This window comes from Balaenoptera musculus, chromosome 11, assembly GCF_009873245.2.
Source record: "Balaenoptera musculus isolate JJ_BM4_2016_0621 chromosome 11, mBalMus1.pri.v3, whole genome shotgun sequence".
In the NCBI taxonomy this organism is placed as follows: Eukaryota; Metazoa; Chordata; class Mammalia; order Artiodactyla; family Balaenopteridae; genus Balaenoptera; species Balaenoptera musculus.
In genome coordinates, this window is record NC_045795.1 from 59334674 (window position 1) to 59361420 (window position 26747).

The window sequence follows — 26747 nt, forward strand, 5'->3', positions numbered from 1 at the left end:
ATGGGATTGTCTCTTCAATTCCATCTTCTAAGTGGCTATTACTCTCTTACACTGAATGTTTTTCTTTTTGCAACAAATTTTAATCTGTGATATTCATAACCTTCATCTAAATGCTGTTCCCTGCCTCTGTCTATTTTTCTCACTGTCATTCACACAGACATCTATTGAGCACTGGTAGATGTCAGCCACTGAGATGGACTCTGGGTATATGATGCAGAAGATGTAGTCCATACCCTCAAGCACCAGTAATTTTATTGTCCCTCTCATCTAAATTAATTTACATATTCATTTATTCATTCAGAAAGTACTGAACGTATTTCAGACGCCGTGATAAGCATTAAAGGACCCACAAAAAAAGCACCCTGTTCAATTCAACTATATATATTCCAATATTTTTTAAATGTACTTTTCATTCCATTATAATTTCTTTCTTTGAGGAACTTGCTGTCTAGTTGGGGAGAAACATTTTGCGTGAAAAGATAAGTAGTACTACAAGATGATATTTCAAAAATGGAAGGCATAAATGGAAGCTCTCAAAGGAGAAAGAAGTGAGTGGAAGTGTGCACTTTGAAGTGGAGGCTGTTGGGAAGATGAGGAGGAAAGACCACCTTGGCTTGAAAGAACAGCAGGAACAGAGGTCAGAGGTAGGAGTGAAGGAGGAGGTGCAGGGTGCCGAGAATATGCATCCTGGCTTGACAAGTGGGTCTGTGTTGGCAGGCAGGGTGTGGAGGACCTTGAATGCTGGGTTGGACTCTGACTTGGTCAAGTAGGTGATGGCACAGTGCTCGGGCTCTCTCTTGGCAGTGAAGGGACATTATGTCAGTGATACTGAGCCAAGATTAGGCTGCCCCACTTGTGGGATGGAGATTGGAGGCAGAGAAAACTGACAGGAGGCTGAAACAGTAACTGCAGATATGTGGTGATACAAGCCAAAACTGGAACAAGAAAGGAACTGCTGTAGCATACAGGGTCATTCAAGAGACACGGCAAAAGGGCACAGGCATTTGGGTTGAGAGGGAAGAGATAGCCTTGCTACCAAGGTTTCAAATCTCAGGAAAATTCATCATGCCTTTGACCTTTTCCTGAAGATGTCAGTCAGGGAGTCCTATCCTCTGAATCGAATTAACATGTAAAGTTGGGGAAGTGAAAGTATTCATATGTTAGAATAATCCTAGTCATACCCTTTGTGTATTGATATTAATACTATATGTTTTAGTCTTTATAGTTAGAATACAATGATTAGAATTTTGCTAGCCAAGGTAGGTGGGAGGTGACATCTGAAGGACAGTCTCCTTTGAGAGATATCAGTTGAATAACTCCTCCATAGTAGAACTTGTGTTTACTGGATGTCAGAGTGTTAGTGCTGATTGCTTTGGAAACTTAGCAGCAAAGTAGATGCATTTCTTATACTAGAAACAAGAACTTTGCACATAGTGCCAACGGAGATGAAGCTTAGGGGCAAAGCATGTATTGGGGGGGTTTCGGGGGAGAAAAGATTGTGCCCAGAAGGGTGATGGTGCTGGCTTTTGGGTCATCACGTTATTAGTAGGATTTGGCTCCACTACCAGAGGAGACCCACCTATTAATTGTGAAACACTGGGCCAAGCAAGAGAATGAAAGCATAACACACCCTACCATCTAGATACTCCCAGTCTTCAGAAAGATCCTGTTACTGTCCCCTTGTGCCCAGTGAAATATTCTCTTACCAACCAACTGGTGATGAGTGACAGAGAACCCAGCAGGGCAGTGAGAAAGAAGCCGTTGTTGAAAATAGATGATCAAATGCTAAAGTGCTTGTAGTGAAGTACTTTTTGAAAATTCTATTGATGACTTCAACAGTAGAAAAAATAGGAAGGAAACAGACTTATCTACACTGTCAATAAAAGAAGGAGAGATAGGATGGTAATTTTGAGGGACCACCAAGGCCAGTGGAAGGTTTCCTTTGGATTGAGAAATTGGCTTAGTTGAAAACAACAGATGAAAGGGAGAGAGGAAGGAAACTTAAGTGAAATTGAATAACTCAGAAGTGGGGGGGGGGGGAGTCGGTGGAAGGTTTAGAGAAAGCAGAAGGGTATGGGATAGCAGTCCTGCTTTTTTTTTTCCCCCATAACATTCGGTTTCTCCCTCTCTCTCTTTTTTTTTTTTTTTTAAAGATTTGATGAAAGTTCATAATAATGCAGTTGACAAGAAAATTAGTTATTTCTGAGATATACATTTTCCCTCTCTCTCTTTTTAAAAAAAATTTATTGGAGTGTAGTTGATTTACTATGTTGTGTTAGTAGGAATGAGACTACTTTTGCTCTGAGACCTCCGGGAAGGATGACCAGAGTATGTCATTTTCTCAGCTCCATTTTCTGTCTCCTTGATTTTCACATTATGCTCCTGTACCAAAGCCATCCTAATTAGAAAAGCAAAGCCAGCACTTAAATGTCTCACAGGCTTCCAAGTAGTATTTATTTTCTTGGTATCAAGCTTCCTCACAGCTGAGACACTTGAAACTTTCTTCAAGGTGGAACAAACCTCACAAAAGTGTCAGAATGGAATACAAGTTTACTTGGTGTTACAAAAGTTCAAACTGAACTCTGAACAGAAGCCTTACTCACTGCTAACAAATGTTTAAGTTTCAGATCATGATAAAAAAAATAAAGTGCTGTCAATTTACAATTTAATTTTTTATAAGATGTAAAATATCTGTATCTTTTCCAATCATAAAAGCAACACATACTCATTATGAAAATTTATATAATGAGGAAGTGTATGAAGTTAAAAGCAAACCCAGGTGACCTGGGTTATCCATGTACGTAGAGCTTTCCAAGCAGAAGTAGACAGTGAGGAAGAATCCAGGTCTGGAGTTAGCTTGCCTGGGTTTACGCCTTACTTACAATTCTCTGGGAGGTCCCCACTTTCTCATCTGCAAACTAATGGGAATAATAACTGGGTGGCCATGGAGGATTAGATGAGATGTGTGTAAAGATAAAGTGTGTAAAACAGCACTGTGCTGAAAAACTAGGAAGTGTTTAATAAAAAAAATTACTCTTAAATGCCTGTAGTATATATGCTATTATACTATATGTATTATTTATTAACTTGGTTTTCCATATTCTATGCTGTAGACATGTTTCTGTATCAGTACATGTAGCTCTACTTCATCTTTTTTAATGGTTTCAAATCTCATTAGTCCCCTCCCCACATAGGCTTTTAAAGAAGCCTGTTAACTATGAAAGTAGTTAACTATTATTATTGCCTTGGCTAGATTATGCAACAGAATTTTTATTTTTTTAACTGAAGTATAGTTGATTTGCAACATTGTGTTAGTTTCAGGTGAAGAGCAAAATGATTCAGTTATATGTGTGTGTGTGTGTGTGTGTGTGTGTATATAAACTGAATCATATATACACATATATATTCTTACATTCTTTTCCATTATAGGTTGTTACAAGATATTGAATATAGTTCCCTGTGCTGTATATACAGTGGGTCCTTGTTGTTTTCCAACAGAATTTTTTTTTTAAATAAATTTATTTATTTATTTTTGGCTGTGTTGGGTCTTCGTTTCTGTGCGAGGACTTTCTCTAGTTGCGGCGAGCGGGGGCCTCTCACTATCGCGGCCTCTCTTGTTGTGGAGCACAGGCTCCAGACGCGCAGGCTCAGTAGTTGTGGCTCACGGGCCCAGTTGCGCCGCAGCACGTGGGATCTTCCCAGACCAGGGCTCGAACCCGTGTCCCCTGCATTGGCAGGCAGATTCTCAACCACTGCGCCACCAGGGAAGCCCCTCCAACAGAATTTTTAATGAAAATTGTGAGAGTGGGCATCCTCTCCTTGTTCCTGCCCTGAATGCATATGCCTCTGCCGTTGATTGGCCAGTTATATAAATGGACAGTGGTCAGATCCTGTATGAAAATAGACGTCTGACTTACAACCTCTGCAGCAACCATTCCAGGACGCCAGACCATCACCCCTGTAGCATTTGGCCCAAATCGGTCAGGACTTGGTCAGTAACTGCCGGCTTCCTTAATTTTTTCCCCTGCTTCCAACTCAGGACCAGCCACAGAAAGTCAAATATGCTCCCCCAAACAATGACAAGGTACCTTGCTTTTAGTTAACCCACCTCCAGCTCCCCCATGCCAACAGCCTCCAGTCAGTGTGTTTGCAAAGCCTTCTTGTCTTTTCACTATAAAGCTGTCTCTCTCCTGCCTACCTGCCTGCCTTTGAGTCTCTGCCAAACACAAGTGATGCTGGCTGACTCCTTTGCTACAGCAAGCTCCGAATAGCCTCTGCTTGTTCTCATTTGGGTAATATTTGTTTATTCCCACACACTGTTAAGTGTGTCTTTTATTAATGGTTTTTCTAATGATTAATCAGCTATGAATTTCTAGAATGAGCCCTTCTTTGATCTTGTTGTAATGTCAGTTACTCAACACATGTTTGTTGAGTACCCAGTATGAGCCAGAGGCTGTGCTAGGCTTAGGAGAGATGGGAATAGCCCCAAGAGATGTGTTTCCTGCTCTTGTAGAATTTATGGTCTAGTAGGGAAGACAGACAACTCATCAGATAAGTACACACCTTGATTGTGGCGTGAAGGACAAAAGAGCTTCAGGAAACTGAGGAGTGAACGGGGAGGAAACCCAGAAGTGTGGGGTGTCCTGTAAGCCAAGAAGGCGGCAGCATTTCCAGAAGGTCAAATGTGTCAAGAGCCATGAAGAGGTCAAGTGCAAGGAGGTAAAGAATGAGCATTACGTTCTTCTGTTTTTAACCAGTATTCCTCATATATTTTCTTCTATGGTTGTTTCTGCCAGCTTCATCGTTTACATTAATATTTAAGTGAGTTTTTGCAAGTTCCTTTATAGCTTGAATTGATTTCCAATGTGACTTCAGGTTTTTCAGAAATTCGATATATAAAAGCTACATATAAAATTCTTCCTAATGTTTATTCTCTCCACCAGAAAATGGAAAATGAAGTACATTCCCTGCTGATTGTTGTCATTTATTTGACAGCACTGGTGTTGAATACCTAATATTGCTTTGTGTCTCCTGCACCATCAGCTACAATAGGCTCATTCTGTGAGTGGCATCTGTTAATTAACTAATGTGGAAAGATGTCACTGACGTGGAAGACTGTTGTGGGATAATAGACCTGCTGTGTACACATGCTAAAATAAGTTTTGCAAAATAAGATTTTAATGAAGCAGACTGATTTTCAAGGCGGAGTGTCTTGGTGCCATGGCAGTTTTCTATCCCTTCTTTTTGTTTACACTTCTTCTTTAGCCCTTTCTATTTCTCTAGTAGTGGGAGAGATTCAACTTGGTATGTAAAGCCCTCCCCATTACCTTTCTTATCCTTATCTCTTCCTAATTACGTCTTTTAAAATAAATCTGGGGGTTTTTTTGCATTCACTTATTAGACTGAATAGTTGTATTTTCCTCTTTTTCCTTTTTCAGTCATTTCAGTTACAGAAAAGCAATCTTGCATAGTGTGTAATAGCACAGACTGTGGAGCCAGATGGCCTTGGCAAAGGCATCTAACCTTTCTCAGCCTCAGTTTCATCATCTGTGAAATGGAGCTGTTAAGGAGATTTTTTTTTTTTTTTTTTTTTTTTGGTTAGATATCTGTTAAAGCACGTAGAATAGTACCTGGTACATGATAAGAGCCATCTAGGTTTTTGCTATTATTACTGTTTCTCTGGCTAGTTCTAATATCTAGCTTTTAGTTTAGAGGATTGATGTTATTTTATTATTTATTTATTTATTTTACTAATAGTCACAGTTTGTTATCGTGAATCTTTATTGAAGTGTCTGCAAATAATTTTCCATGTAGCGTTTTAGTAGGTTTAGAGGAATACAGTATTCATTTGCCACATTCTGACTTATAATTACAAAGTATCAGAGCTAAAGGAAACCTCAGGTGTCACATAGAGCTCCTTCATCGTCATTTTCTAATGAGGAAATTATGGCTCAGTAAGAAGGAGAGAGTTGACCACAGTCACTGTGTTAGGTTCTGTAGGGCTGAGGCCAGGATATGTCTCCCCAGGCTCTCAGTCCATTGTGCTTTCTCTGCTATAATTTGAATGATATAGTCTCCCTCTCCATTTTTGGCCAACCAGAAATGAGCCAATTCATAAGCTTTTCCTACAGAACAATGTAATGACTATAGAACATCTCTAACATTATCAGATTGGGTTCTCTAAGGTTTTGGTCTATCATCTGATGCAAACTCAGAAGTGTGTCTCATCAGTAGGAACAGTGGCTGAGGACTCATTGGTAAAGACCACAGTCTAAGCCAAAAGAATTACTTCTGTTTCCTCCTTGTATTAGTTTCTAACAAAGCGACAGGTTTAGCATCCTAAAACAACACAAAAAATGTATTCTCTTACAGTTCTGGAGGTCTGAAGTCTAAAGCCATCTGTTGGCAGGGCTTCATTCCTTCTGGAGGTTTCTGTTTCCCTGCCTTGAAAACCCAAGTTGAAGAGCTGCTAGAAGCTGCTGCATTCCTAGGCTTGTGGCCCCTCCCTTGCATCACTCCAACCTCTTGCTTCTGTAATCACATTTCCTATTACTAGCTCCGATCTCCTGCCTCTCTCTTCTAAGAACCCTTGTGATTATATTTGACCCACTTGGATAATCCAGGATAATCTCTCCATCTCAAGATCCTTAACTTAATCACATTTATATAGTCCCTTTTGCCATTATAAGGTAATATTCACAGTTTGCAGGGATTAGGATGTGGATCTCTTTAGGGAGAGGGGGCATTATTTATCCTACCACAGTCTCAAAATGCCATTGAAATAAGAGTCAAGCCTTTTAAATTATTAACTCCAGGGAAAACAAGAAATTGCCCAGGAAAGGAAAAATCATCATAGTTTTCTATATGATTTATTTAGGAATAGTGTTTACAGTCATAACAATGTAATCACTGAACATCAATCTGATTAAAAGTAAGAGATAATCATAGTGGGGGATGAGGGGTGGGAACTGTGTGCATGTGAGGTAGGGGTGGGGAAAGAGAGCTGCATCTTCATTATCGCATGGTAGGAAGTCATCAGATAATGTCTAAAACTAAAAAACTACAAGTGTGTTATTTAGTGATACAGAGATAAATAATAAAATAATCAAGTAAAAGTAAAACTAGTTGCGTCTGGGGAGAGGAGGATGACCTGGGGCTGCAATAGACTGACAAAAATAAATAAATAAATACAGATTGAAAGAAAGGAAAGTAGGACGGGAATAACGCATGGAGTCAAGAAAGGATTTTTTGAAGATGACCGAGTAACCTGAAAATTGATAGTTGGGGAACCGCTAATCTATCCAGTTAAAAGAGGACTTAAAAACAAGAATTCCCAGTCTCCTGTGTTGGTTAGAACTTTTTACCTGCATGTATCAGAAACTTGTCTCAAACTAGCCACATGAAAAGTGGAAGGTCTATGAGTCCAAGGGTGTCTGATGGAACTCGAGGCAGAATCATTCCTGGGCCCCAGAAACAGCTAGAACCAGGGGCCCAAATGTGACACCCGAAGCCCTTCTCCCTCCAGTTTCTCTTTTCTGTCCATCACTTTCCTTTTCATTCTTGCTCTAGCCCTGCATCCTTGCTGTTTGATCCTTGAGATGACGCATCACCACTGCCACTCCCCTGTTTCAAATGTTAAAATGTGTTCCCCAGAGAGATGTGGCTCTCTCCTTCCCTGCCCTGCTTCTGGAACTCCAGGGGAAGAAAACAGGGCTGGGGACACAGTCACCTTGAGCAGAGCATACAGCGGCCAGGCGATATCTAAACTTCCCGGCTTCTCCTTCTTGGGATTAACTTTATCATGGAATTTTATTTTAAAAATGGGATACTGTCTAGTTATTTAAAAGAACAAGTAAGCACTTTATATAGTGTGGGAAGATGTCTCTGACAGATTCTTCAGTGAAAAAAAGCAAGCCATAGAATCTGTTCCATGCATGTATGTGTGCGTGTGTTTATGTATATTTCACATGCCTCGAAAGAATCCGTGGCAAGCTCTTATGTATCGTGATTTTTGAGGAAATGGAATGTCTGGGAAGTTTTAATTCTCTATGTCACACATTTTATATACAAATACATATATCTGTATTATTCGAATATTTACAGAGTATAAGAAAAAAATGCAAAATGTGAATTAGTCCATAATGAGTATATATCGCTTTTATAATAAGAAACCAATGGGAGAAATCTTTGCCTCTTTGCATTGCCTATAGGATAAAACCTAGGGTCTTCTGACTTGGGAATCTGACTACAGCCGCCCTCTCACAGGCCCTATATTCTAGCCTTCACAACAATTGCTTGACTACGGCATGTTCAAATCCCAACTGGAAATCTTTCTCGTGTTTCTTGACCAAAACTAGTGAGCTCCTCCTCCTCCCTCCTGCCTATCCAAACCCTCATGTCCTACCAAGGCCACTTTTAGTCCCTCCTTCCCCTGTCCTCCCATTGATCCTTGCTCTCTGACAGATAGCACCAAGCTGACCTTTTATTCTGTGATGTGTTTCACATGTGGATATCTTTTTAATGGGCCTTGAAAAGAAGGAGCCACTTTTTGAGTTTTTTCCCTCATTGTCTGGCACTATGAAACTTACATCATAAGAGCTCTGCATATTGCAAATGAACAGCTGGTTAAGTGACTGATGCATGTTTTCTCCTGAACGTTTACCCACCAGCTGGGAGATAGATGGCAGGGGAAGGAAAAGGAAGTACTGAAGGTCTTCTGGGGCCTCAAGAGCACATCTTTAGCTCAGGGCCCAGCTCATAAAAGCCCCTTCATAATTCAGCAAGTGCTGCGTTGTAGTCGGAACGGAATTAGACAAAGCTTCCAGGCTTTGGGGAGTGGACTTTGGGCTGCGTTGCTGCCGAGGAGTCTCCCTCCCTCACAGGAGGGCTTCCTTCCCTGCTCCTCCACCCCACTCTCTTCTAGCGCTTTCCTGGGCATTGCACGTGTATGATTCATTGTTCTTTACCCATTAATTTCCTGATAAAAACTGGAAAGTTTCTGTACCTTTGAGTTAATAAAATTTACTTAGTCATAAACAACATTGTATTATAAGTTTCAGGTATGAAATTAGCATCCACTTCTACTTTTTATAGTCTCACTTTCCAAAATTGTTCCAGGTATATTTGTTTAAATTAATCCTATGCTCTTTTAGCTGTCTCTGAGTAATTAAAATTCACGTTATCTTCAGTGCATAAATCCTTTACGTGTTAAACTGCTCCTTTCAATGGTTTTTATAATTGAGTTCATTCTGTCCAAAACTTTTACCTCTCAAGTATGCAACTAGAGCCTCATTTTGGCCACACAGAAATAGGTTTATGTGTTGCTAAAATTCAGGATCTCTGTTTAAACCAAAAAAGGGCATTGCAGCCCCTGAGACAGGTGGCCAGGATAAATCATACACCTGGAATAATTCAGTCCAGTGTTCTTTATCTGTGGAACTAAGTGATTCTGTGCTAATCACAGGAGAATCCAGGGACAATTGTGGACTCAGGAGAGCTGGACTGAGTTTGTTTTTAAGATACTCTCATAGACAAAGTTTTCTTAGGAAAGTAGTTCAGAATGAATGCCCTGAATACAGAGTCCGTTCAGGCTTTCGGAAGAAAAATGTCATTTAAACATTAGCGTCTGTCCTATTTGAGAGGTCCCAGCCTATGACATACTTTCCGTTTCAGGTTCAATGAGTTAGTAATTTCCGAGCACAGAATTATGAATTGGCTAGTCATCCTCATCTAGCAAGACTTATTCAGTGTTCCTCTCCTGACTGGGGAAAGCCAAACTCTCACGGGCCCTCGGTGTTTGGGAGGGACGGGTGTGAGGGTGAGGGCAGAGGCATGCAGAATTGGAAGGGCAGGGACTTCCCTGCTGGTCCAGTGGTTAAGACTCCGCGCTTCCACTGCAGGGAGCGCGTGTTTGACCCCTGGACGGAGAGCTAAGATCCTGCATGCCACACGGCGCAGCCAAAAAAAAAAAAAAGAATTGGGAGGGCAGATGCGGGAGGAGGATGAAGGCTGGGCTGAGGGGTTGGGCTGGCACCGGGCACTCTGTGGACACCCAGGGCCTCTTAGGAAGCGCCTATGCCAGCCTGTGCAGGCAGGTTGGACACAGATAAACGGGCTGGAAAAACAGAGGCAGAGACTGACACTAAGATGGTTCAGTAATTCTTAACCTCAGAGACGTTTGGACGTGTTTTCGTTTGGGGTCATTTCTGTGTGTGTGTGTGTGTGTGTGTGTGTGTGTGTGTGTGTGTGTGTGTCAGCTCCTTAATTTTGGCCAGGAATGGTTGCTGGGATGCTCCAGCTCAGGACCCACGCCGTTCACAGATGCCCGCGTTTACCCTTCAGTGTATCCAGGACAGCACTGCCCCTTTCACCCTCCATGTTGTTCTGTTTAAAAGAAGACGTTTAACTCAGCTGATGTGATGCGACTTCGGTGGTTTTGGTGGTTAAGCGTTGATCATTTTGGGGAAAAAAAAAACCATTTCCCTACATCGAGTTGCACAGATGCTTTTATACTCCTCTTCCGGGTTGTCTGTTTAGGTTGACTCTAATGAACCCTAGTGGAAATGACCACATGTTTGTATGCTGTAAATGTAGAATTATCTGCAAGGAAGCCTCTATCTGGGGAGCTTATGCTTGGATTTAGAGTGTTGTTTTCAAATCATTAATGATAGAAATGGAAAGTACTTTCAAAAGCTTGGAATTTCAAAGTGTACTCTTATATTAGTTCTCTGCTCCAACAGATTTTGAGAAAGTAATGTTATAATAAGGACACAGTGACCAAAGCTGGGAACAGCTCAGGCACATTAATATTTCTGGAATATTAAACGCTTGAAAATAACTTATGGGGATGACCCCTTTAGAGATTTGCTTATAATTAACACAGAATAATTCTTGGATTTTTTTTTTGAAGAGTTGGTTATGATTCATGTAAAATAGTTCTTGCATTCTATGACTTAATGAATTTTGATTTCTTTTAGAGGTGCTGGGATGGAGTATTAAGATGGCATTTGGCCAGAGGGCTGGGAAGTACTAGGACACTATCCCAAATGTCTTTGTACAGCATCTCTAAGGGAGATGACAAGCAAGCAATGCGCAGAAACCCTTTTAATTATACTGGTCCCCATAGAGGACTGCTCTTAGCCCCACTTCCTATACTAGGTCCATCTGCTGGCCTAGAAACAGAGTTGTCTGTTGCTATCCCTGTGTATTTGCCTCGGCGTTGGAACTTCACTCTTGGATCTTAACACCCTCATGCAGGAGAGCCTTCTCTTCCTTGCACACAGATGCAAGCCAGCTAGCCCGAGGGGAGGGCCAGGGGACACAGCAAGGGGCTGTGCGTTTGCCCTGAGGGTCTGGAGCAGAGCTGACCTTAGCCGCAGGTGGCTAGTGTATCTCAGACTGGGTCTGGTTGAGAGAAGAGGAGCAGAAGCCCCCTCCCAAGACAGCAACAAAAGAAATGACTGGGCCCTTCCCAGGGGCTCAGGCCTCTGACTCTGCCATATTGTCATTAGCCTTCTTAGGGGCAGAGGAAGGTAGAAAAGAGCCATACACACGTGCCTGCGGACAGGTGAATCCCTTGGAAAGTTTTCACTCTGGAGAACACAGCCTGGCAGTATCCTGGAACTTCATTCAGTCTCTTTGGAGGTGGCGTATCTTTCTCTTGACTGGGGAGAATGAAAGTACAGAAACAGGGAATGTTAACTTCCTTTCCTTCCCTTTGCCACCTCCTAAGATGTATGCCTTCACTTTAGTAAAATGCATCATGTGTTAGCTCATTCACAGAGCTTTGCCTATTGTAACAGTCTAATCCTCAGGTCCCGCAGAGTGAGGTGAGGGGACGAACAGGCTGCCTCCTTTGCTCCCACAGAGGATGTGGACAGCTGGTGTGGTCAGCTTTATGCAAGTGCCAGTCCAAGCTCTCCTGCCTTCCAAGAAACTCTATTTCCTAACTCCCTCTATGGGGAAATTCTGGACAGCATGGAAGCAAATATGTCAAAACCTACATGGTATGTGGGGAAATGTAACAAGGAAGGTCTGGCAACTTGAAGTCTGACTTCAGGGCACAGGACCTAACAAATTTTACCAATGACAGTCATCGGTAACCTGGAAGTGACCCAATCGGTGAACTTTTCTCAAGCTTTGAACCGTGTCAACTAGATACCCTTGACACCCTTTTTCTGTTTGATTCTGGTCATTTGTTGATGTCTGTGGCATTATGTTATTATGGCTCTTTCTCTGTTATGTTGGCACCTTTGCCTCCATTTCCCCTGTAAATTCCTCCCCTGTCTGGGATCTACTCATCTCTCAGTCTTTATTAACTCTGGGCCTCTGTCTTGCCTGTCCTCGGGAACTTTTCCACTTTCTCCAGTCATCTCCCACCTTTTTCTGATCTGACTGTTAGCTGGTTTCTAGGCCTTCATCTCCAACAGCCTTTGGGCCTTGGCTTTTGGATGTTATCTCAAACTCAGTGTGTCTTGAAATCTAACGTACACTATAGTTCCTGGAAAACTCACTTGCTCATCTCCTCCAGTGAGGGTCTAGTTCTCCTGTCTCTCACTGAGGCTTTTTGGCCACACCTCACTGTTGCCAGGAAGTCACAAATCACACTTGCTGAGGGATGTTTCTGCCCCCTCCTTGCTTCCCACCTCACCAGCACTTGGTCATGGTATAACTGCAGAGGTTTCATCATTGACCTTCTGGTCTCAGTTCCCCACTGGTTGCTCCCAGAGGCTCCGTGGTATTGACAGAAATGGACCTTGGAGTTATATGCAGGTTCAGATCACTGAACCTTGGAGTTATATGCAGGTTCAGATCACTTTGTGACTCCTGCTTACTCTGTGACCTTGAACTGGTTACTTAAATACCCTGAGTTTTCGTTTTCACATCTAGAAAGTGGAGATATTAGCATCTGTCCCCTGGAGCTGTTAGAGAATTCAGATGAGATATTAAATGTAAAAAGCCAAGTAAAGGTCCAGTGCCAGGCACAAAACAGGTGCTCAGTAAATGCTGCTCTCATCCCAGCAGAGACTACACTTCCTGCTTCACTGAACTTCCTCCAACCTCTCTCAGTCTATCCCAACTGATTTTCTTTAGCTCTTTTAACTTTAGGTATGGTTTATATACAGTGAAACGGACAAATCTTATATATACAGTTCAGTCATTTTTGAAAAATGCATACATTCCTGTAACCAACACCTTGTTAAAGTATAGAACATTTCTGTTACCCTAGAAAGTTCTGTTCTGCCCCTCCCTCAGAAGCAACTACTGTTCTGTTTCAATCAACATAGACGAGTTTTCTTTAAACATATTCATACAGCTGAGTTTATATACCCTCTTTTTGTTCCCGGTGTCTTTCTTTGAGCCCTGTTTTTGAGATTCAGCCATGTTGTTATAGGATTTAGTGGTTCATTCCCTTTTATTGCTGAGTGGTACTCCATTGTATGAATATATCTCAGTTTGTTTATCTGTTCTCCTGTTGATGGACACCTGGGCTCTTTCGATTTGGGGCTATTTTGAACACAGGTCTAATGAGTCTTTTTGTGGACATATGTTTTCATTTTACTTGCATAAATCCCTAAGAGTGGAATTGCTAGGAAATGTAGTAAATATGTATTTAAATTTATAAAAAACTGCCATCTGTTTCCCATCAGCAGTATATGTAAGTTCTGGTCATTCTACATCCTCACCAACATTTGGTGTTGTCAGTTTTTTCATTATAATTATTCCTGTTTGTGTGTGGTGGTATCTCATTGTAAATTTGGAGTTTCCTGATGACTAATGATGTTGAACACTTTTCATGTGCTTACTGACATATCTTTTGTAAACTAAGTGTTCAAGTCTCTTATCCATTTTAAACATTGGGTATTTTGGTTTTTTATTATTGAGTTTAGGAATCATTTACATATTCTGGATATAAGTTGTTTTATTTATTTATTTATTTATTTATTTATTTATTATTTATGGGTGTGTTGGGTCTTTGTTTCTGTGCGAGGGCTTTCTCTAGTTGCGGCAAGTGGGGGCCACTCCTCATCGCGGTACGCGGGCCTCTCATTATCGCGGCCTCTCTTGTTGCGGAGCACAGGCTCCAGACGCGCAGGCTCAGTAATTGCGGCTCACGGGCCTAGTTGCTCCGCGGCATATGGGATCTTCCCAGACCGGGACTCGAACCCGTGTCCCCTGCATTGCCAGGCAGACTCTCAACCACTGCGCCACCAGGGAAGCCCCCTTTTTTTTTTTTATTACTGGTGTCCCTGGAACTTTATAATGCCACCACTCTCTCTGATTGTCATTGTCATGACAGCGCAAGTGGCTAAATATGGCTACTTGTGATACACATGATATTTGGACTTCAATTATTCCAATTATTGCTTACTTAAGGTCAATTCAACATACATAAAAGAGAGTTTTAAAACCCACATCATCTGCCAGTTGACACCATCCATGTTGCATTTATTCCATTTATCCTCTGATCATTTGCTAAGAGAAACTGTCAGTTGCCAAGTGTCACTTTGGTGGCCAAAATCTGAATTATTTTTTTATTTTTATTTTATTTATTTATTTAGGAACCTTAAAATATTTATTCAGAGATTAGCCATATATTGGGGGTCCTTTCCTAAAACCCAAACATGAAAACCCCCAAAGGAAAATTCCATATAGACTGTGATTGCAAATGACTAATGCAATACAATTTAAGTAAATGGAAAATACATTTCCTTTTTAATAAAGATCTAAATTGTGTTCCTTTTTGAAGGCTTTGTTTTGTTTTGTTTTTGAATTTTATTTTATTTTTTTATACAGCAGGTTCTTATTAGTCATCCATTTTATACATATTAGTGTATACATGTCACTCCCAATCTCCCAATTCATCCCACCACTGCCCCCCGCCACTTCCCCCCCTTGGTGTCCATACGTTTGTTCTCTGCATCTGTGTCTCAATTTCTGCCTTACAAACCGGTTCATCTGTACCATTTTCTAGGTTCCACATATATGCGTTAATATACGATATTTCTTTTTCTCTTTCTGACTTACTTCACTCTGTATGACAGTCTCTAGATCCATCCACGTCTCTACAAATGAGCCAATTTTGTTCCTTTTTATGGCTGAGTAATATTCCATTGTATATATGTACCACATCTTCTTTATCCTTTCATCTGTCGATGGGCATTTAGGTTGCTTCCATATCCTGGCTATTGTAAATAGTGCTGCGATGAACATTGGGGTGCATGTGTCTTTTTTTTTTTTTTTTTTTTTTTTTTTTGCATGTGTCTTTTTGAATTATGGTTTTCTCAGGGTATATGCCCAGTAGTGGGATTGCTGGGTCATATGGTAATTCTATTTTTAGTTTTTTAAGGAACCTCCACACTGTTCTCCATAGTGGCTGTATCAATTTACATTCCCACCAACAGTGCAAGAAGGTTCCCTTTTCTCCACACCCTCTCCAGCATTTGTTGTTTGTAGATTTTCTGATGATGCCCATTCTAACTGGTGTGAGGTGATACCACATTGTAGTTTTGATTTGCATTTCTCTAATAATGAGTGATGTTGAGCAGCTTTTCATGGACTTCTTGGCCATCTGTATGTCTTCTTTGGAGAAATGTCTATTTAGGTCTTCTGCCCATTTTTGGATTGGGTTGTTTGTTTTTTTAATATTGAGCTGCATGAGCTGTTTGTATATTTTGGAGATTAATCCTTTGTCCATTGATTCGTTTGCAAATATTTTCTCCCATTCTGAGGGTTGTCTTTTCGTCTTGTTTGTAGTTTCCTTTGCTTTGCAAAAGCTTTGAAGTTTCATTAGGTCCCATTTGTTTATTTTTGTTTTTATTTCTGTTACTCTAGGAGGTGGATCAAAAAAGATCTTGCTGTGATTTATGTCAAAGAGTGTTCTTCCTATGTTTTCCTCTGAGAGTTTTATAGTGTCTGGGCTTATACTTAGGTCTCCAATCCATTTTGAGTTTATTTTTGTATATGGTGTTAGAGAGTGTTCTAATTTCATTCTTTTACATGTAGCTGTCCAGTTTTCCCAGCACCACTTATTGAAGAGACTGTCTTTTCTCCATTGTATATCCTTGCCTCCTTTGTCATAGATTAGTTGACCATAGGTGCATGGGTTTATCTCTGGGCTTTCTATCTTGTTCCATTGATCTATATTTCTGTTTTTGTGCCAGTACCATATTGTCTTGATTACTGTAGCTTTGCAGTATAGTCTGAAGTCAGAGAGTCTGATTCCTCCAGCTCCATTTTTTCCCCTCTAGACTGCTTTGGCTATTCGGGGTCTTTTGTGTCTCCATACAAATTTTAAGATTTTTTGTTCTAGTTCCATAAAAAATGCCATTGGTAATTTGATAGGGATTGCAATGAATCTGTAGTTTGCTTTGGGTAGTATAGTCATTTTCACAGTATTGATTCTTCCAATCCAAGAACATGGTATATCTCTCCATCTGTTGGTATCATCTTTAATTTCTTTCATCAGTGTCTTATAGTTTTCTGCATACAGGTCTTTTGTCTCCCTAGGTAGGTTTATTCCTAGGTATTTTATTCTTTTTGTTGCAGTGGTAAATGGGAGTGTTTCCTTAATTTCTCTTTCAGATTTTTCATCATTGGTGTATAGGAATGCAAGAGATTTCTGTGCATTAATTTTGTATCCTGCAACTTTACCACATTCAGTGATTAGCTCTAGTAGTTTTCTGGTGGCATCTTTGGGATTCTCTATGTATAGTATCATGTCATTTGCAAACAGTGACAGTATTACTTCTTCTTTTCCCATTTGTATTCCTTTTATTTCTTTTTCTTCTCTGATTGCTATGGCTAGGACTTCCAAAACTATGTTGAATAATAGTGGTGAGAGTGGGCAACCTTGTCTTGTTCCTGATCTTAGAGGAAATGCTTTCAGTTTTTCACCATTGAGAATGATATTTGCTGTGGGTTTGTCATATATGGCCTTTATTATGTTGAGGTAGGTTCCCTCTATGCCCACTTTCTGGAGAGTTTTTATCATAAATGGGTGTTGAATTTTGTCAAAAGCTTTTTCTTCATGTATTGAGATGATCATATGGTTTTTATTCTTCAATTTGTTAATATGGTGTATCACATTGATTGATTTGCGTATATTGAAGAATCCTTGCATCCCTGGGATAAATCCCACTTGATCATGGTGTATGATCCTTTGAATGTGTTGTTGGATTCTGTTTGCTAGTATTTTGTTCAGGATTTTTGCATCCATAATCATCAGTGATACTGGTCTGTAATTTTCTTTTTTTGTAGTATCTTTGTCTGGTTTTGGTATCAGGGTGATGGTGGCCTCATAGAATGAGTTTGGGAGTGTTCCTTCCTCTGCAATTTTTTGTAAGACTTTGAGAAGGATGGGTGTTAGCTCTTCTCTGAATGTTTGATAGAATTCACCTGTGAAGCCATCTGGTCCTGGACTTCTGTTTGTTGGAAGATTTTTAATCACAGTTTCAATTTCATTACTTGTGATTGGTCTGTTCATATTTTCTGTTTCTTCCTGGTTCAGCCTTGGAAGGTTATACCTTTCTAAGAATTTGTCCATTTCTTCCTGGTTGTCCATTTTATTAGCATAAAGTTGCTTTTAGTAGTCTCTTAGGATGCTTTGTATTTCTGCGGTGTCTGTTGTAACTTCTCCTTTTTTGTTTCTAATTTTATTTGGTTTGAGTCCTCTCCCTCTTTTTCTTGATGAGTCTGGCTAATGGTTTATCAATTTTGGTTATCTTCTCAAAGAACCAGCTTTTAGTTTTATTGATCTTTTCTGTTGTTTTCTTTGTTTCTATTTCATTTATTTCTGCTCTGATCTTTATGATTTCTTTCCTTCTGCTAACTTTGGGTTTTGTTTGTTCTTCTTTCTCTAGTTCCTTTAGGTGTAAAATTAGATTGTTTATTTGAGATTTTTCTTGTTTCTTGAGGTAGGCTTGTATAGCTATAAACTTCCCTCTTAGAACTGCTTTTGCTGCATCCCATAGGGTTTGGATCGTCGTGTTTTCATTGTCATTTGTCTCTAGGTATTTTTTGATTTCCTCTTTGATTTCTTCAGTGATCTCTTGGTTATTTAACAACATATTGTTTAGCCTCCATATGTTTGTGTTTTTTACGTTTTTCTCCATGTAATTGATTTCTAATCTCATAGTGTTGTGGTCAGAAAAGATGCTTGATATGATTTTAATTTTCTTAAATTTACCGAGGCTTGATTTGTGACCCAAGATGTGATCTATCCTGGAGAATGTTCCGTGCGCACTTGAGAAGAAAGTGTAATCTGCTGTTTTGGGATGGAATGTCCTATAAATATCAATTAAATCTATCTGGTCTATTGTGTCATTTAAAGCTTGTGTTTCCTTAGTATTTTTCTGCTTGGATGATCTGTCCGTGGGTGTAAGTGAGGTGTTAAAGTCCCCCACTATTATTGTGTTACTGTCAATTTCCTCTTTTATAGCTGTTAGCAGTTGCCTTATGTATTGAGGTGCTCCTATGTTGGGTGCATATATATTTATAATTGTTATATCTTCTTCTTGGATTGGTCCCTTGATCATTATGTAGTGTCCTTCTCTGTCTCTTGCAGTAGTCTTTATTTTAAAGTCTATTTTATCTGATGTGAGTATTGGTACTCCAGCTTTCTTTTGATTTCCATTTGCATGGAATATCTTTTTCCATCCCCTCACTTTCAGTCTGTGTGTGTCCCTCGGTCTGAAGTGGGTCTCTTGCAGACCGCATATATATGGGTCTTGTTTTTGTATCCATTCAGTGAATCGTGTCTTTTGGTTGGAGCATTTAGTCCATTGACGTTTAAGGTAATTATCGATATGTACGTTCCTATGACCATTTTCTTAATTGTTATGGGTTTGTTTTTGTAGGTCTTTTTCTTCTCCTGTGTTTTCCACTTAGAGAAGTTCCTTTAACACTTGTTGTAGAGCTGGTTTGGTGGTGCTGAATTTTCTTAGCTTTTGCTTGTCTGTAAAGCTTTTGATTTCTCCATTGAATCTGAATGAGATCTTGGTTGTAGGTTCTTCTCTTTCATCACTTTAAATATGTCATGTCACTCCCTTCTGGCTTGTAGATTTTCTGCTGAGAAATCAGCTGTTAATGTTATGGGAGTTCTCTTGTATGTTATTTGTCTTTTTTCCCTTGCTGCTTAGAGATGAGGGTCCATTTCTGGAATGTGGAATTGGAAATATCTGCATGAACTCATTATTTTTTTTCTGTCTAAAAGATGTATACTTCTTATCTCTGTCCACTGAATCAGTGACCCAGTAGCAATGAGTGTTTCTAGTGCTGAGACCATGGTCTCTAAATACCAGTCTCATTAAAAGAAACCAGGACTCCTTCGAGAGGTAGCTAATGCACAGTCTTAGGCAGGAATTCATAAGATGAGCTTGAGACATATAATCTTAGTAGAAGGTAGGTCACTTTCAAGGGGCTCTCAGTGGCCAAAGATGGAACAAGTTTAGCATAAAAATAATAGTGATTGAAATCAACTAAAATCCATAAAATATATTATTTAAATATCTATTATATTCACATTGATGCTCCAAAGTGAACTGATCAGTAACCTTGGTAATTTCTAGCTTCCCCCACCTCCCTACCTCGGTCCCATTTGGGACTTGCAAACACTCCAAAATCATTGTTGTGAAAACTGGTAAATGATAACAAAGAAACATTTATCAAGCATCTACCTTGCCTTTCCTTTACAAACCATATTTTATGATAACAAAATAAGTTGATAAAGGAAGGTTCTTTATAGAAGAAAAGCAGATGAAAAAATATAGAAGGAATGACAGAATTTGAAAATTCCATATTGCCATGTCTAATGAAATAATACAACTGGACATTGGTCATTAGTAGATAATGTTTGATGGGGAAGTTTATACTGGATGAGTTAGGCTAACAACCCGTGAACCCATGGGTCAATTTCAACATCATTAAGAGTAGAACAACCAGACAGTATATCCTTCTAGATATAATGCAACAGGATATACAGAGTACCCAGCTCCAAGTATTATTGCCAAAATAATCAAACCGGAATTAAATTGAGTCTCTAGGTCTAATTACCAGTTTACAGGAAATGCAGGGATATAAGAACACCCAACAAGAACATCTACAGGAAAAATACTCTCATTTCTCCAACAAATAAATGGCCTGAAAAATTGCAGGTGGGGAAGAGGACTGTTAGAGGTTGAAGAAGACTTAAGATCTACGGCCAAATGGAATGTGTGGACCTGCTTTGTATCTTGAGTCAAACAAATGAACTGTAAAAAAATGACAGTTTTGTGACAGTTGAGTTTTGAATGCAGATGGTACATTGCATATGTTAAGAAGTGGGTTAATTGTATTAGATGGTAATGGCGTTGTGGTTATGTTTTAAAAAAAAAGGTATTTGTGAGACTTACAGAAGCAGTTACAGGAGAAATAAGATGATATCTAGAATTTGCTTTAAATACTAAAAAAAAAAAGTAGATGGGGATAATTAAACAATATTGGCAAACTATTGATAATTATGAAAGAGGGTGATAGGGATTCATTTTACTGAAATTTCTCATGACTTTCTTTGTTTTCATAATAAAACGTTTAAACAAGAAAAACTTGTATTTTCATCTGAAATGAAAGTTCTGTCTATGAAGAGCACTGACTATATGGCTGAGCTAGGCCATTTAACATCGTATTAATGGGCTTTGCTGGCATTTTCACTGTTATGAAGAAATGTTTAGGTCATACTTCATTTCTAATCTCATATGAGCACCTTCCCTGACAGCAGGTGACTTCCGAGTGTAATGTCAGAGCTTGGTGTTTGTTGCCTGTTTTTTCACAGGCTGGAAAGGCTTGCCAGCCCAGCATGGATTCGATTGCATTCATTGTTTGTGCTCCTTGCTTGAAGACTGAATAAAGATCAGGAAGAGCACAGCTGTTCATCAGCTGTTTCGTCTGAATCAAGCAGCGTGTAGATGGGTATCCAGGGGTCTACCTCCTCCTTCTGAAGGGCCATGTCCTTCTCTGCTGTTCACATAGCTGGGTCCCTTGCACCTCTGACCATCAGCATGATGTGTCACAAAGTAATCATGAACTCCCCAAAAGAGAACATCTTCTCCTGCAGCATGTGTTTACCACATACTACGTTTTAAAGCCCTTCTACCCTGCCTGCAGCTCACAAACGCCAAGTGCTGATTCATAGCGGGCACTTGAGAGATGCATGCTAACTCAAAGCAGAATGCCTGTCGGTGTAATGCATGTGTCCTAATAATTGCTTTTCTTTACTATGTGTCATTGATGATTTGTGCTATCAAACCTTGTCACTTGATAGAGAAATTTTGCTAATAATTCATTCTACTTTCCCTTCAAGTATATTTATTTTCAGCTTTGTGGCTTATACCAGTTTTTGCCGCAAGGATTACAACTTTGAATGATGCTCTGTAATTTTGTTTTTTCTCTGCCTTTAGTGACAAAATTAATTGCTTTTGTAGTTTAATTACTTTGCACTTGTCTAGGAACACTAGATTGGCTTACTGGAAATGACAGTGTGCAATGTCTGGGAAAGGTACCAAAGCTTGGATGGCTGTGCCTGGCAGAGTTTCCATCCAGTTGTCCTGAGGACTAGGGACCAATGGATTGCAGGTCCAATAAATAAGTGGATTGCAGGTCCAGCTTACAACACATGTCCTACCTCCTTACCATGTTTTTTTCCCCATCTGCTAGTGTAAAATATTTATATTCGAAGATTCACTTTTTTCTAGAACATTGAGATCTATTGATACTAAAGGACCCCCTTACCGTTTCGGTTTATAACATTTCATGTTGTCTTTTCACCACGTTTGCATCTGAATCATTTTGGGAATTCAAAATGTAATGCTGTGTTACAATAATAATAAAAATGCCAACTTAAATGTATTGGTCATAACAAACTACGTCAAAGTGAAAGCTGATGAAGACCAGCCACACTGTGAATATGAGGTTTGCAGAGACAGACCTGGCAATTTCTCAATTTCACATTGCTTAAAAATCATTATCTTACATTTTGGAATGCATGTGAAAAAAATCACTTCATTTCTTTAGCCTCTTGAGGTGACCCAATTACTTGTCCATCCTTGATAGATCCCCAGTTCACTTGCGGTCCCTGAGCCACCCCATGAAGAACTGTACCTTTAAACAGAACCTGGGGACAGGATGTTTGCATACAGCACTGTGCAGTGTCAGGGAGTCTTCCATCCCTGTGAAGCCTGTCCATGTAGGATAGTGTTTCTCAAAGTGTAATTTGGGGAACCCTTCCATCAACATCAACGGGAGAGCTTTTTAACAAGTGTATTCCTAGGCCTCATTCCAGGCTCCTGAGCAGACTCTCTGGGCGTGTGGCCTGGGAAGCTGCATTTTAGAAACCTTTCCCAAGTGTACCTGGTGCAAATACAGTTGAAGGACTGTTTAGAGTTTATGCAACGTAGACTATGTATGCCTACTCTGCTGGGTTTACGTGACACGTTATTTTTATATTTTATGATGAATGTTTTACCCTTCTCCTATTTTACCCCCAGGACTGGTCCATCATGTCTGTAGCCTGTTCACTGAAACTGCCACACTGTGCTTGGATGTGGACAATAAAAACAACAACGAGATGGCAGCCGCCCTGCTATTTTCCCTGCTTGATATTTTGCACAGCATGCTGACCTATACCTCCGGGGTCGTGCGACTGGCTCTGCAGGTAGAGGACCTCTTTCTCCACATCTTGAACAACGCTGTGCCACGTCCCACTTCCCTTTCCTTCTCTTTTCTCTCATCTTCCTTGAATGTGTCTTTATTTTTAGAAAAGAACATATGATTCTAACAATAGAGAGAGAATACCATATTTATTAGCCATCTTTGGGTGACCAGTGTCAAGGACAGGTAATTTGAACACAAAATCTGAAAGGAAAGCAGGAGAGGCCCAAGCAAAGAATTGGTGAGTACTCATTAGGGAACTGCTGGCGACCCAGAGATCACTTGGACTGTGGGGTTGGCCAAGCAGTGTGTAGTTTTTCCTGTCCAGAGATGGCACTCCAGCCCACCCCCAACAGGATGGATTAGCTAGCGAGCAGCAGCGGATTGAGATTTTATGTGCGCATACACACGCACACATAATGTGTTTGTATGTGCATAGATACACACACATACGTATACACGCATATGCAACACATAAACCCTCACACTTGCTTTCCCTTAAGACTGATAATGTGGAATTGCAAGATGGTTTTTTGCTTTTTTGTTTTTTAATATCTTTATTGGAGTATAATTGCTTTACAATGGTGTGTTAGTTTCTGTTGTATAACAAAGTGAATCAGCTGTACATATACATATATCCCCATATCTCTTCCCTCTTGTGTCTCCCTCCCACCCTCCCTATCCCACCCCTCTAGGTGGACACAAAGCACCGAGCTGATCTCACTGTGCTATGCGGCTGCTTCCCACTAGCTATCTATTTTATTTATTTTACATTTGGTAGTGTATATATGTCCTTGCCACTCTCTCACTTCGTCGCAGCTTACCCTTCTCCCTCCCCATGTCCTCAAGTCCATTCTCTACGTCTGCATCTTTATTCCTGTCCTGCCCCTAGGTTCTTCAGAATCTTTTTTTTTTTAAAGATTCCATATATATGTGTTAGCATATGGTATTTGTTTTTCTCTTTCTGACTTACTTCACTCTGCGTGACAGTCTCTAGCTCCATCCACCTCACTACAACTAACTCAATTTCGTTTCTTTTTATGGCTGTAATATTCCATTGCATATATGTGCGACATCTTTATCCATTCATCTGTCGATGGACACTTAGGTTGCTTCCACATCCTGGCTATTGTAAATAGAGCTGCAATGAATATTGTGGCACATAACCCTTTTGGAATTATGGTTTTCTCAGGGTATATGCCCAGTAGTGGGATTGCTGGGTCGTATGATAGTTCTGTTTTTAGTTTTTTAAGGAACCTCCATACTGTTCTCCATAGTGGCTGTATCAATTTACATTCCCACCAACAGTGCAAGAGGGTTCCCTTTTCTCCACACCCTCTCCAGCCAGCGTTTAATGTTTGTAGATTTTTTGTTGATGGCCATTCTGACCAGTGTGAGGTGATACCCCACTGTAGTTTTGATTTGCTTTTCTCTAATGATAGTGATGTTGAGCATCCTTTCATGTGTTTGTTGGCAATCTGTATATCTTCTTTGGAGAAATATCTATTTAGGTCTTCTGCCCATTTTTGGATTAGGTTGTGTATTTTTTTGATATTGAGCTGCATGAGCTGCTTGTATATTTTGGAGATTAATCCTTTGTCCATTGATTCATTTGCAAATATTTTCTCCCATTCTGAGGGTTGTCTTTTTGTCTTGTTTATGGTTTCCTTTGCTGTGCAAAAGCTTTTATGTTTCATTAGGTCCCATTTGTTTATTTTTGTTTTTATTTCCATTTCTCTAGGAGGTGGGTCAAAAAGGATCTTGCTGTGATGTATGTCATAGAGTGTTCTGCCTATGTTTTCCTCTGAGAGTTTTATAGAGTCTGGCCTTACATTTAGGTCTTTAATCCATTTTGAGTTTATTTTTGTGTATGGTGTTAGGAAGTTTTCTAATTTCATTCTTTTACATGTAGCTGTCCAGTTTTCCCAGCACCCCTTATTGAAGAGGCTGTCTTTTCTCCATTGTATACTCTTGTCTCCTTTATCAAAGATAAGGTACCATATGTACATGGGTTTATCTCTGGGCTTTCTGTCTTGTTCCATTGATCTATATTTCTGTTTTTGTGCCACTACCATACTGTCTTGATTACTGTAGCTTTGAGCTGGAGGAATCAGGCCCCCTGCAAGATGGTTCTGAGGGCTAGAGATGTATTGGGTTGGCCAAAAAGTTCCTTTGGTTTTTAAGTAAAAATAAAGGACACATTTTTCATTTGCACCAAGAGCTTTATTGAACAACATAGTCACCCTTTTTTGTTCCACTGCCTTCTGCCATTTTTAGGCAAGTTCATAATTCCATCTTCCCAAAACTTTTTATCTTTTTGAGCAAAGAACTGTTCCAGGTACCTTTTACAGTCTTCCAGGGAATGGAAATTTTTTCCATTAAGAGAATTTTGTAAAGACCTAAATAAATGGAAAACCAAAGGTGCAATGTCTGGTAAATATGGCAGATGAATCAGAACTTCCCAGCCAAACTGTAACAGTTTTTGCCTGGTCATCATAGAAACATGTGGTCTTGCGTTATCCTGTGGAAGATTATGTGTTTTCTGTTGACTAATTCTGGGCACTTTTCATTGAGTGCTGCTTTCAGTTGGTCTAATTGGGAGCAGTACTTGTTGGAATTAATCATTTGGTTTTCTGGAAGGAGCTCATAATAGAGGACTCCCTTCTGATCCCACCATATACACATCACCTTCTTTGGATGAAGACCGGCCTTCGGTGTGGTTGGTGACAGTTCATTTCACTTACCCCACAGTCTCTTCCATTCCATGTTATTGGGCAGTATCCACTTTTTATCACCCATCACAATTTGTTTTAGAAACAAAACGTTTTCATTACATTTCAATGGAGAATCGCATGCGGAAATATGGTCAGGAAGGTTTTTTTCCCTTAACTTATGTGGAACCCAAACATCAAAGCGATGAACATAACCAGGTTGGTGCAAATGATTTTCAGCACTTGATTTGGATATTTTGAGTATGTCGGCTATCTCCTGCGTGGTATAACGTTGATTGTTCTCAATTAATGTCTCAATTTGATCACTATCAACTTCAACTTGTCTGCCCGACCGTGGAGCATCGGCCAGTGAGAAATCTCCAGCATGAAACTTCGAAAACCACTTTTGACATGTTCGATCAGTCACAGCATCTGCTCCATACACTGCACAAATCTTTTTTTGCGTTTCAGTTGTGTTTTTACCTTTCTTGAAATAATAAAGCATAATATGCTGAAAATGTTGCTTTTTTTCTTCCATCTTCATTATTAAAATGGCTACACAAAAATCCACCAATTTTGATAAGTGTCTTTTTAAATGCACACTGATATGACAGCTGTCACTAACAAAATTGTTTCAAATGGAGTTAAAGACAACTAAGTGCTACTAGGGCCATCTTACGGGCCCTAAACTGAATGAATCTTTTGGCCACCCCAATATTTACTGGCTATAGAAAAGTCAGGTAGCCCCAGACTGTAACCTGGCATCGTGCTCTGAGGAAGGAAGGGCATGTGAGTTCACTGAGTAGTACTTTCTGTGTTAGGTGTTAGGTACCACCACATGCTTGTCTCCTTTCATGTTTTCTCTAAAGAATTGAGTCAGCTGATACTTAGATCATGGGATAGCACACAGCCAATATGAATTCACTGTTATATTTAGAATCCCAGTAAAATTGCAAGAGATGTGTATCAATGGTAGCATCCTGGCTTGGATAGATGCAGAAGTTGGTGTTGAAAGCAGACTGTTCTGATACCTTGCCAAGAGTCACAGTAGCAGAGCCAAGAATGAATCCCTAGACCCCAGTTTAGTCTCTGTTATTCCTAATTATCTTTTACCCGCAGTTAAGGTGGTGAAGTATGTAGCTTGTCTCGTGTGTTTTAATAAATAATTCCAAGATCTCCTCAACCAAGATGATAGTTAGTCAATAAGTTTTAACCCAAACTTGTAAAGCCAGTAGATGAAAATGGCCTTTGGACTACCTTGCTGTTTTTATTTGCTCATATTCTAAATGAACAGTAAAGCTTGGCTAAGTACTTATGGAATCCTGAATTATAGATTTCTCTTAGTTTTCCCTC

General features: G+C 39.9%; 1 protein-coding gene across 6 annotated transcripts in view; it reads left to right on the forward strand.

The window, feature by feature from the left end:
- The window catches only part of ULK4 (unc-51 like kinase 4), a 541913-nt gene that overhangs the window by 353787 nt on the left and 161379 nt on the right, over window positions 1–26747 (forward strand). For all 6 annotated transcript variants that reach the window (XM_036870501.1, XM_036870500.1, XM_036870504.1 and 3 more), the window contains one exon: window positions 22521–22687. In XM_036870501.1, coding sequence (XP_036726396.1) covers window positions 22521–22687 — 167 coding nt within the window. The remainder of the gene's footprint in view (window positions 1–22520; window positions 22688–26747) is intronic.